This window comes from Cavia porcellus, unplaced genomic scaffold (genome assembly GCF_034190915.1).
Source record: "Cavia porcellus strain 051 isolate PalLab524CR breed Dunkin Hartley unplaced genomic scaffold, mCavPor4.1 scaffold_25, whole genome shotgun sequence".
Lineage (NCBI taxonomy): Eukaryota > Metazoa > Chordata > Mammalia > Rodentia > Caviidae > Cavia > Cavia porcellus.
Window position 1 is genome coordinate 33473532 of NW_026947508.1, and position 12181 is coordinate 33485712.

General features: G+C 40.8%; 1 protein-coding gene across 11 annotated transcripts in view; it reads left to right on the top strand.

Moving 5' to 3' along the window:
* Positions 1-2301: 2301 nt before the first annotated feature.
* Positions 2302-12181, top strand: part of Foxj3 (forkhead box J3) — a 126925-nt gene continuing 117045 nt past the window's right edge. For 5 of the 11 annotated variants that reach the window (XM_063236180.1, XM_063236189.1, XM_063236188.1 and 2 more), the window contains exon 1: positions 2302-2461. Coding sequence is in view for 1 of the 11 variants with exons in the window: in XM_063236191.1 (XP_063092261.1) it covers positions 3162-3178 (17 nt within the window). In the remaining 10 variants the exon portion in view is untranslated. The other 6 variants (XM_063236181.1, XM_063236191.1, XM_063236185.1 and 3 more) reach the window with 5 other exon arrangements.

Below are 12181 nucleotides of genomic sequence, written 5' to 3' on the forward strand. Positions count from 1 at the left end.
GTTTTGTCTATCCCCTTAAATACTTGAGCCAGACTGTTTATTAGTACCCTTCTCCCTATAGTCTCTCAGATAAAGTTAGGCTCTGGACAACAAAGACTGGGAATAAGGCCAGTGTTTACTGTTACTGAGGATCCACCCAGCAGACCAACAAAGAATCAGGAATTTCTAATTCCTTCAGCAATTTGGAGCTCTGAGAACATCTATCCACTCAGGAAAGCTGGGAAAGGTGGCCTGCTCTTTGGGATACTATTTTCCTTATCCCAGTGTATTATAATTATGTAATCCACTTGCTTCCTACTATCCTATGAGGGTTTTTTTTTTTTTTTTTTTTTTGAGACCGGGTCTCGCTATGCAGATCAGGCTGGCCTTGAGCTTACTTTGTAGCCTAGGCTGGTCTCGAACCTGCAACAATCCTCCTGCCTCAGCCTCCCGAGTGCTGGGATTACAGGCAGGAGCCAGCATGCCCCGCTACCCTATGAGTTCTTAAACTATATAATCTGTATCTTATTCTATTCATTGATACCTTCCTGGCCAGCATTCTCCTGCACATAGAAAATGAAGCCTCTGGCTTCTATCATTATCATTATCCTACTACTTCCTGCTCTTAGCAAAGCAAGCCAGAATGAATCTTAGTCAAGATTCCTTTTCTGTTCTGATCTTCCAATCTTATTTTCTAACTGTCCTGGCCTCTTCACTATTTCTAACATTTTCAGGAATGCTTTTGCCACATCTGCATGGTTCCTTCCTTCAATTCCCCCAAGTCTGGTTAAAATTGTATTATAAATGGGGTTCACCCTGATAGCTCGATTTATTGTTTCATTGTTTCTTCTTCTAGTGTTCCTTATAACCCTTAGCCTACTTTTTCCTAGAGCTCTCAACACCTATTTCACAATTCTGTCCCCTAGAATAAAAGCTCCAAGAGGTAGAGTATTTTTCTCTCTTCTCATTGACACTTCTTGAGCACTAAAATACCTTAGAAGGGCTAGAGATTTAGCAGAGTGACAGCGCCCTACCCGGCAAGTGTAAGGTCCTAGGTTCGATTCCTGGTACCCTTTCATCCAAAAGTACTGCAGAATCTGCGAACTAAGTAGTGATTGGCAAATATATGTTGGGTGGACGAGAAAATGAATGTTGAGAATCTTGTTAGAGTACTATAAAGAAAAGGTGTTATGTGACGACTTTGAATCCCCAGGGACGCAGGGCATGGAGTTGCTTGGCAAAGGGCAGGTGTTTAATATTTGCTGAAGGAATGGAGTGCTCAGATCTTAAAATACTGGAAGTCTTTATCTGATCTCTTTGACAGAAAAATAACTTTCCAAGGCCAAGTCACTCAGGTCTCTCTTATTCCTCTCATCCAATTAACCTAGCGTTTATCTAAAGAATGCCTCCGTATTCAAATATGAAACATTTATGGAGTTTAAGTGTCCTCAGTGCTGTACAGAGAGTAGGTTAATGAAGCAACAGCAAATAATGTATCGCAATGTAATTAAGCGTGCAATTACAGGGAAGATTATCAGTGCTAACAGTTCAGAGACTCAGTGAAGACTGACGCAGAAGTAAATCCCAAAGTCCAGCAGGCGTCGGAAATACCTTTCTTAATGCTCCCTCCACCTGTTGATAGCAGGACTATAACTCAGACAGTGACCCTGAGAGTCTGAAGGCCTTTCAGAGTTCCAAGTCCTTTGTTTAGTAGAGAGAAAATATGACTCCGCAAAAGAAAGGCCACCGCAGAAGCGGGCCTAGAACCCGCAGCTCGTGAGGTTTTTAAGAGCAAGTGTCCTCAGGGAAGATCCGCTTCTGCCTTCGCAGGGCCCTGTACCTCCTCGGTGTGTGAGGTCGGAAAGGGGCCAGATTTCTTGGTGAAGCTTCGGTGCCTGCCACTACGCTGAGGTGGCACAGGTTGGAAGGCAGGGAGAGAGGTCACGAGGCCACATTCCATATGGTGCACGGGACCCCTGGAAACGGTCCGGGGCCGCAGGTCCTAGCAATCATCGACTGCGGGGCAGCTTTTGCCAACTGCATTCCCCAGACGTCACTCTGAGGGACAGGGACCAAAATCGCACGGAACTGTGCGCGGCAATTGTTAACACCAGTAACGCGGCGGTGGAGCCACTGAAGTCCCAGGGCACTATTTGCCTTGGCGGAGGAATCCAGTGTAAGTCGCGAGATCGCGGAGGGCCCTGACGCTACCGCCGCTGCCGCCGCCGTCGCCGACGCCAGTACGGTGGCGCAGAGACGTCGCGGGAGGCGAGGGAGGCGGGGGCGTGGGGGGGCGTGGGTCGGTAAGTAGTTCCGGGTGCGCGGCCCCGGATGTTGGCTGCTCCCGCTGCCGCCGCCGCTCTCGGCGCTGCTTCGGGCCCTGGCGGCTCACAACAGGCGCTATTGGGACCCTTCTTAGGGGGCGGAGTCGCACGCAGCGGCCGGGGGCTCGGCCGGGCCGTCCCGGCCTGCGCAGCCTGAGGTGAGTGCCAGGCGCCCGCGCCGCCGGGCCGGGGCGACGGGCGAGGAGGCGGGGCTGGGGCATCTCCCGGGACCGAGGCAGGGGTTGCCCTCCGCGAGACGCTTTCTGCTTTCTCAGCCGCTGCGCGCTGCGTGGTGAGCGGCGGGCGGGGCGGGGGCTCTGGCCGGGCCTGGCGGGGCGCGAGGCTTGGGTGCCTCCCTCCCCCACGGCGCTTCTCAGCTGCTGCTGCCCCTCAGCTGGGGAGCGGCGGCTCCGCGCCTCCGGCCCCTCCCCCAGATGGGGCCCGGGGGAACCGGACGTAGATCGCTGAGCTCGGAGTCCGAGGGCAGCGGGCGTCTCCTCTCCGCGACTCGCGCCCTCGTCTGGGCCAGCCCCCGGGCCCCGGCGCGATGCGAGTCCTTCTCTTCAAGCCTGTGGGCGCTTTTCGGTCCGGAAGGCGGCTAGTACCTTGTGCCTTCGGGGTGCCCTTCGGCGGAGGAGGCCCTCGCGAGGGGCCTGCGTTCCCGCCCATTCTTTCGCTGTGTCCTTTGCTGGCATTGGGGCAAAGGCAGCCGTTCCTTGCGGATGTGTTGGTGTCCTGTGTGTGTTGCATCCTGCCCACGTGGTAGGGTGTCCCGTCCCCCCCATCCTCTCCATTTTTGCAGCTGGTGAAGAGGGAGGTTAACGGGATGGTTTTTCCTTTGGTGATTTCCTACGGGTGATGTGGAAAGTGCTAAGGTCAGTTTGCTTTGCAGAGCCCTACAGTTGGTTAGATAGAAGAAACCAAGAGTTTTGTACTCTCTGAAATTGAAATCAGTAAGGGACATACCAGAGCTTAGTTTCATTGACTTTTTTTCTCATCTCCCATCAGCTCTTCTTTCTCTTCTCTCGATCCTAAAATGAGAATAAGCTCCTGTTACTGGTGCTTTGATGCGTATAGTTTTCATATTTCTGTTTTATTTTTTGTGTGTATGATTGGCAGAGGTTTTCCATTTTGGTTGTTGCACTAGTTTATGGCGTTCCTAGATGTATTTATTCCTGAATGAGTAGAGTTGGGGATTGTATCATGTATTTTCTTTTTCCTAACAATTATTTTATTTTTCCTTCTACTGTATTTTGTTCCCTCGTGAAGAAGCATACATGTCATATAGGTGTGTTATATATAGTTTTTTCTTGCAAGATAGCAGTAGTTTCACTTAGTTTCCTTTTTTGTGGAAGTCCTTTTATTTCACTTTTCTTTCTGTTGACTATGTTGGACTCTAGACACCGGTTTAGAAACATGCGGTTTGTATACTTTTTTCCCTCCTATAATGTCCTTTCCAGGTTAAGTTTCCATCGTCCTGTGTTTAGCTTTTTTGAGACCACAGATTGCTCTCTTTACAGGGAAGAGACTACTGTAACAGTGAGAGAAATCTTTCATTCCTTCTAGACCTTAGCACATACTTACAGTAAAGCAGTACATCTCTTAGAGTTTTGTTTCTTCCCTAACTGGGTGGGGTATATAAATGTGGTTGACTTTTTTAGTTTCTTAAGTAAATCTGAGAAGTTGTCTTTTTCTGGTCTTGTGTTGGAGTTACCGAGAGAATCTTGTTCTTGGCTTTGTGCTGCTGAAGATCCTGGAGAGTTTCTCATTCCATTATGAGATTTTTTTGGATGAAGCCAGAACATAATTATTTTGGCCTTTTTAGTTAGTTAGTTTGGGTGAAATAAAAAATTTTACTGTTTCGAAGTCACTCAGTTCCTAAATAGCTAGCATTCTGTTGTTTTTCATATTATGTAGTCTTTTTGAGAATGAATTAAAATCATGTGTGTGTGTGTTATTGGAAATTGAACTCAGGCCTTCATATTGAATTGTATCTCAGCCCTTCTAGAAAATTTTTTTATTTCAAGACTAAGTTTTGCGAAGTTGCCCAGGCTGGGGTTGAATTTGGAGTCACCCTACCCAGCTTCCAGAGTGCTGAGATTAGAAGAGTGCACCATTATACTAGCCTTGAGTTATATTTCTAATAATTGTTTTATTTCTTTTATTGGGTATAATTGTTAGTATAGTCTTCCTTTTTCTTTCTACATAGAACAAAAACACTGAAATACAGATCGTGCCTGCTTTTACTGTGCTAAGTTATGGGTGGGGCAGTGGAAAGCAGTGATTGTCTTTTGATACAATGTGAAACATTTTTTAGTAAGTCAGTCAACATTTGTGTACTGTACTTCTGCAAAGGACCGAGCTGCCTATTTGTGAAGTAGTCTTATGAAAAAACTTGGAAACTAAAATAGGGGTCTCTTTGAAAAACTCAACAGTTGTTGAAAGAGGAACAGAAGTTTCTTTTGTTGGAGAAGCAGCGCTTGTACATCAAAATCACTGAACAACCAGGTATGGTGGTGCCTGCCTGTAATCCTAGCACTTGGGAGGCTAAGGTAAGGAAGATTGCTGTCAATTCAAGGCCAGCCTGGGCTACATAGTAAGTTTAAGGCTACCCTGAACTAGATAGCAAGACCCTGCCTCAAAAAACGAAAACAAACAGACAACCTACAAAATCACCAAATAACATCCAACTCCCGTTGGAGTTAAAAGTGCAACCAAGGTCAAAGATTTATGTGATATGTGAGAAAAATTCACAAAGTGGAAAGAGTTTTTCCAGGAAATCAAAGAGGCATGTGCAAAGGCAGAGAAATGGCAATAGACAAAAAATATGAAGGACCTTGACTGTCACAGATAATCTGTATTGGTGAATAATAAGTGAAGTTGGGATTGATGAGGGTGTTCATGGAGGGTCTTTCAAGGATAGAGTTAGTTTGATCGGGTACTCTAATTCTCTTCAGAAAGTGGGGAGACCAAGGCAAAAGGGTCGTTGCAAGTTTGAGGCCAGCCTGGGCTAGGAAAGTGAGCTCAACGCCAGGCTGAACTGCCTAGTGAGACCCTGTCTCAAAAAGCCAAAAAACAAACAAACAACAAAAAGAAGGAGTAAGATGTCCTGACATATAAGGTACTGGTTGAATAGCTAACATTAAGTACTTATGTATGCCAGACATTTTTCTGAACTATGTGTATTACCTTACTGAAACGTAAGGGACTTCAGGCAAGTTACTAAACCTTATGCATTTAATCATTATCTAGAGAAAGGAAATGCAGATTTTGTAGTGACTGGACTATAACTGGTAGTAAAATGTGAGTAGATATGTATAAGATGGGAAGTATAATGGAGAAGGCTTTGAGCTTTGGAATTTTGAGTCACATAATAGACTAATAGGTAAAACATTCTGAGAAGAATCAGGAAGTACATTAGTGGCACAGAAACCAAAGATAGGAAGATTTTTCCACCACAAAGGTTGATAGTACCAAATTCAGTCTTCCAGTTCAGACACAGTGACTATAGTGAAGACGGTTGAACTAGACCAGGAGGAGGTGATTCATAACCATAGAATTTTGAAAGGAAAGATAATAGATGCCAGATTTGTTATTAGTAGGATTTGTAGAGATATAATGGTCTCATGATAATTTTCATTATTTTTTCCTAATTCCTACCTCAGCCTGGGTCTCAGTCTAGTTCACATGTCGGAGCTCACTAATTTTTTTTTTTTAAAAAAGTGTTTGAGACAATTCTAATTTAGCAGTTCTCTTCTTAATCTTTTCAGAACAGCTTTATGTATTGAGATAAAATTTACATTCCATAGAATCTATCTATTTAAAGTATACAGTTCAGTGGTTTTTAGTGTCTTCACAGAGGACAACCATAACCACAGCAGTTTTTAGAATAACATTTCAAAAAGAAATTTGGCTGGACGTGATGGCACATGCTTATAATCCCAGCTCTCTAGGAAGCTGAGGCAGGAGGATAACAAGTTCAAACCTATTCTGGGAAACGTAGCAACTTAATGAGGCCATGTCTCAAAAAAATGTACTGGCTCAGTGCAAGGCCCTCGGTTCTCGATTCCCAGTGTCACGAAAGGGGGACTCTTGTATCCATTAGCAGTCACCTCCCCAACTCCATACACACATAGTCCAAAGCAAGTCAGTAATGTATTTAACATGTCTATTGATTTGCTGGTTCTGTACATTTCCTATAAGGGGAGTCATGCTGTTTTCATTTCAGTCTTTTGTGTCTGACCTCTTTTGCTTAGTGTGTGTTTCAGTGGTTATCCATGTTGTATGTATCAGCAGTTCCTTTTCATTGTCAAATAATATTTTATTATGTTAATGTACTACATTTTTGACTGTTCGTCAGTTGATGCACATTTAAGTTTCTTATTCATCTTCATCAGTTCTTCACATTACAGTCTTTGTAGCCTTCCTGGCAGATTATAACCTCTGTTGTACATTTTAGTAGGCCTTAGGGGTATGAAAATGAGTAATACATGGGCCCTGAGCATTTATTTAGAGCTTGAATGGATTGGGTATGTTTTCTCATGCATTATCTCATTTGATCTCACAATAACCCTATAATGTAAAATGAGCAGTTTGAAATTTGGGTCGGGAGGCTTGCACATTTAAGTCTGTGGAGCAGTAATGGAGCAAATAATTTTTGGCTTGTGTTTGTGCTGTTTCTTCTAGTATGTGCTGCTTTTCTAATTTAGAGGATCCCCACGAAAAATTCTAGAGACTTAACAGGGATTACTTACTTGAGTAGTCACTGAATTTTAATGATTAATCTTTAGCATGTCAAGACTTCAGACTTTGTCTTTCAGAACTTTAATAGGAATTAAGATGGTGATGACAATAATGATAAATAATAATGGCTAACATTTTTTGAGGCGTTACTGTTGGCACAAAAATGATGTAAATACTTTTATTATATAATCCTCCCAACTCCTAAGAGGTAGATTTTATTATCATCAAAGTGTTACAGATGAGGAAATAGGCATAGAAGGATTAAGTCGCTTGTTCAGAGGTACATAGCTAGGAATAAAGAGCCAGGATTTGAACCCTTGCTGTCTGTTTTCAGAATTTAGTAGCTCTTAATCACTGCACTGTTCTGTTTACTAGTTATAAATTAAAAGAGAGTAATATTCCAAGTAAGAGCATGACTAGGAATATGCAGATAGGATTTTACCAAAGTTAACTTGACATTGCATCCACCTTTTCTTTAAATATGGACCTAACATTGTAACATTATAGTATACAAAGATAAATGCTTAAATATTTGGGTATATTGTTTTTGTTTGTCCTTGCTAATAGTCTCTCAGCTTAGAAATCACATTGTTTTCACTGCTCTCTTGGCTTTTTAGTTGTTTTGCTTTCCATATAGTCACTATTAGGAAACCTGGGCTTGCGACAGCTAATGCTCATTTTTAACCTTTCCAAAGCCTTCTTTTAACTGTTAAATTTTTTTTCCACTTTGAACAATTAGCCTTTCAGTCATAGAGAGGGAGATAATTCTTTACCTACTCCATTCCAAATCAGAAAATACTGCATCACAGTGGCATTTTATAACAATTGTTAAAAATTTTGATGATCTTAATTGGCATAACTGGGTCTTAGTGCACAAATAATAAAAGCACAGTCTTTTGGTTTAAAGAGATTGACTTACACTGAAATTGGAAAAGGCATCTGCTGTACAGGATTTTTGATTTAATAGAATTTGTTATAACCAGATCAGCAAAGCATTATTACTGTGGACCATCTGTTGGGATATGGAAGTAGCTTTGTTACATGGAACCAGATGTTATACTTATGTTTTTAACAGCATTCTATGTATTTTAAGTACATTTTGTTCTTAGATACCTTCTACTGTTATTCTACTTGACATACATACTAACTGATAACCTGAGAATGTGATGTTTTTCAAGTGTGATGTTTTCTATAGAATTAGGATAAAATATATGAGACACAGTAATTCATGTGATATGAAACTTTAGTACTACGAGATAAAAGATAAGTATGAATATATGTTATGGGACAGTAACATAGAACCCAATTCAGTAAGAACTCTTACTTTGACACCATTGATAGGCTTAGATTCAAATAATTTCTTTCCTTTTTTCTGTTTAAAATTTTTTTGTTGATACTGAGAATTGAACTCAGAGCCTTGTATATATGAGACCTGTGTTCTGCCACTGAGCTACATCCCACTACCTCCCCTGCTTTCTTTTTTATTTAATTTGAGACAGGGTCTTGAGATACGTTACCAAGAGTTTCCTCAAACTTTTGATCTTTCTGCCTCAGCCTCCTGGGGTTATAGGTATGTGCCACCATGCCCAGCTCTAATAATTTCTAGGTTACTTTGGTTGCTTGAAGAATTTTATTATAAATCTAAAGTGATTTCATTTTGGTGTAATTAGACCTACATTAACACTGTACTGACTTATTTCCCGTCATTAAGGGGTGAAGTAGTCTGTAATGAACGCAAATTTTCAGAGTGTAATTAGACGAGCTAATGTTAGAACATAATCATAGAGACTTTTTAGAGACTCCAAACACTATGTTGTCTATTTTTTATTATTTTCAAGTCATGTGTAGAGAGAGATGGTCACAGATTCTGTTAAAAACTTAGCCCTACCTATGATGACCCTGTAGGAAACTACATAATCAGCTGACTTTAGTTTTGACCTGGGGTACAAAGTTAAAAGCATAACTAAATTTTTCCTAGATAGAGTCCTTTTTTGGGTGGGGATGTATATTAGGAATCAAACTCAACCTCTCGCTTGCCCACCAGGTGCTGTGCTGCTGAGCTATATCCCTGGCCTAGGTAGAATCCTGCTCAAGTGACATAGTGTCAGATTGATCACCTAATTGATTGAATTTTGTGCTGATGTAATTGTATTAAAAAACCTCAAAACTTGGAATCATTTTCTTCCCATGTTTGAGGCCTAACCTTTCTTTAATAACATTAATAGGACAGCTTTCTAATAACTGAGATTTACAAGAGAAATAGATGAGGGGGGTAGACAGCTAGAATTCAACTAAGAAAGTTTCAAATTTTGTTTGCTTAGAAATGAGATTGGAGTGGTATATTGGAAATAGGTTATTGTTAACATGCTAGATTTTGGCTGATGAATATACAGGTATTAAATTATTAAAAATAACTTTTAAAGGCGTTTGTGGCTTGGCTGTACACTTCTGGAAATTATTTAAAGTGACAGCAGCCAGATACCCAGCTACTGAGAGTTCTGGACCCTCTGAAAGAAGCTGGAACACAGTGTTGAGAGCTATTGTACCCTTTGAAAGAAGATGGAACAGTGTTGTAGCAGGAAGTGAATGACATGGCGTTGGTTTCTGCTGGTGTGGTTATGTCTGTGAATCTGTGACATACTTAGGAATAGACAGGTAAAATGTGTTGTAGATGAATGGTTTTGTTTTATCATGTATTCATGGAGAGCAGCCACCAGAGAAATGCTGTCTTTACCAGTCAGAGGAAACCTTATTGAATGTTGTTTATTAGAGAGCATTTGTGTTTTTGAAACATTTTCATCTTATATTTGGTTGAATTTTATTGAGTTTGTTACAGTTTGGAGCCTCACAGAAGCCCTTTGATTGATGTAGGTAGGGCAAGTAATACTCTTGATAAATGGAGAAACTGAAGCTAAGATTTACTTAGTGACACTCACTTAATAGGGGAGCAGACATTAGAGCCCAAACTCTGCATTTCTTTTCTAGACTTGTACTGTCAAATTTAGGAGTCGTAAAACTAGTGGGCAACTTCCTTAAATGTAGGTCAATTTTTCATTCTTTGGAAGCATTCTGACTAAATCTGCATTCTGTGTCTTTAGAATTCTGGAGGTGAGGATGGGAAGAACTTAGAATAGAAACTCTTAAGGATTGCCAAACAAATTAGGTCTTATTTTGTGAAAGTACGTTGAGAAATTATTTGGAACATGGTTCTACTGAGGGTGCCTGGATTACTGCCACAGCATGAAATCTGTTGTCTCTTGCATGGTGGGCTGGTTATGTAGCCTAAGCTAGTGATCTTCCTGCCTTATTCTCCTCAATTGCTGCGATTACAGGCATGTGTCACCATGCCCAACTGCATGGTGGGTTAGAAGACTGAGAGTATGTAATGTAAAGAAGATGTAACTGAATGGAAAAGACTGGGAGAAAAAGCATAGCAACGAGTAACCTGTCTTTATGTGAGCGTACTTTTATAGTTTAAAAGAAAACAAACTATTTTTTCCAGATGAAAATTTGGAAGAATATGAATGTTAGCACATTTGAAGGGCAGTTTAAAAAGCTGGTATTATCAAAGTATTTTGCTTTCTAAGCAGTTATGAAAATCAATGAGCCTGGTAACTTATTTAATTACAGTCTTGTAGGTCAAGATTCGAGTGAAGTAAGTGGTTTAAGTTTTTGTTAGGTTTTGGTCCTTTCAAGAAATTAATTTTAGTCCTCCAGAGGCAAGCAAAATTTGGTATTGTGGGTTTTGTTTGTTTTGTTTTGTTTTCTTGAGACAAGATTTCACTATGTAGTCCATGCTGGCTTTGAACTCACTATGTAGCGTAGGCTAACCTTAAACTTGTGATCCTCATACCTCACCATCCCAACTGCTGAGATTATAGGCATGTGTCACCACACCTGACTTAAAATACTATTTTTAACTCATAAACATTGGATTTATTCATTTCTCTTACTCGCTCACTTATTTGCCCTCTTGTTATGTGCTGGCATACTGGGGACACAAGTGAAAGCAGAGTTTGCTATCAGCAGAGACTGCAGCTTTTAGTTGGTGAGAGACATCACAGAGATATCTTTGGCATATAGAGGTATCCTGCCATTTCTTCTGTTTATGAATTAGAAAGGCAGAATGGGGGCTGGGGATTTAGCTCAGCGGCATAAGCACCTGCCTGCAAGCAGGCAGTGAGTTCGATCCCCAGTACTGATTAAAAAAAGGAAAAAAGACAAACAACAACAACAACAAAAAGGCAGAATGACTAGTTTGCTTATTTAAAGGATTTAATGCTTTTAGCTGTATATTTAGGTAGTTACAATAGTAGCTGATGTCTTCATGATTCTTTATAGAACATTGAAGATCATTGATCTAAATATAAAGAATTTCCTCATCTGAGGAACAGCTTACTGAAGTAGATGATGTAGGCATTCTGATTTGTATCAGGTTTGCTTTGGTAGCCTGATTAAGAAATACTGTATTGACTCTTCTGGAATGGAAACTCTTTTTAGGTTTTTATCCTCCCTATATTCGGTCGTGCTTCCCTTAACAATAAGGATGTGTTCTGAGAAGGGTGTTGTGAGGTTATTTTGACTTTGTAGGAATATCTAAGTGTGCTGTACTTATACAAACTAAAATGATAATGACTTCACTTAGGGGTGATACATTCTTATGAGACCATTGTCGGTGCAACATGTTATGTGGCTTATGGCTGTCCTTATGTTGTACATGAAATGTGGTAGGCATTGTTGTGTATTTCTTATGCTAATAACAGAAAGAATATTTCATGATTAACTTTAAGAATTTTAATATTACAGATAACTTGTATCAAAAGTTACCTTTTGTCTAGTGTAGAGAGATATACTATATAGTAGTTCTTTCTTCATTCAGTGTAGTGAGCTATCTCACTTCAGCACTTCACATAGTCATTTAGCTTTTCTTTTTGTTTCTCTCTTTCTTTTTTTTGGAGGCAGGGTCTCTGTGGTTCAGGATGGCCTTGAACTCACTATGTACCCCCAGGCTGGCATCAAACTTGTGGTGATCCTTCTGCCTCAGCCTTCCAAATGTTGGGTTTACAACTTGTGCCACTATGCTCAATAGTCATTTAGCTTTTCTTTGAATATTATTGTTGCCTGTAGTTGAAAGG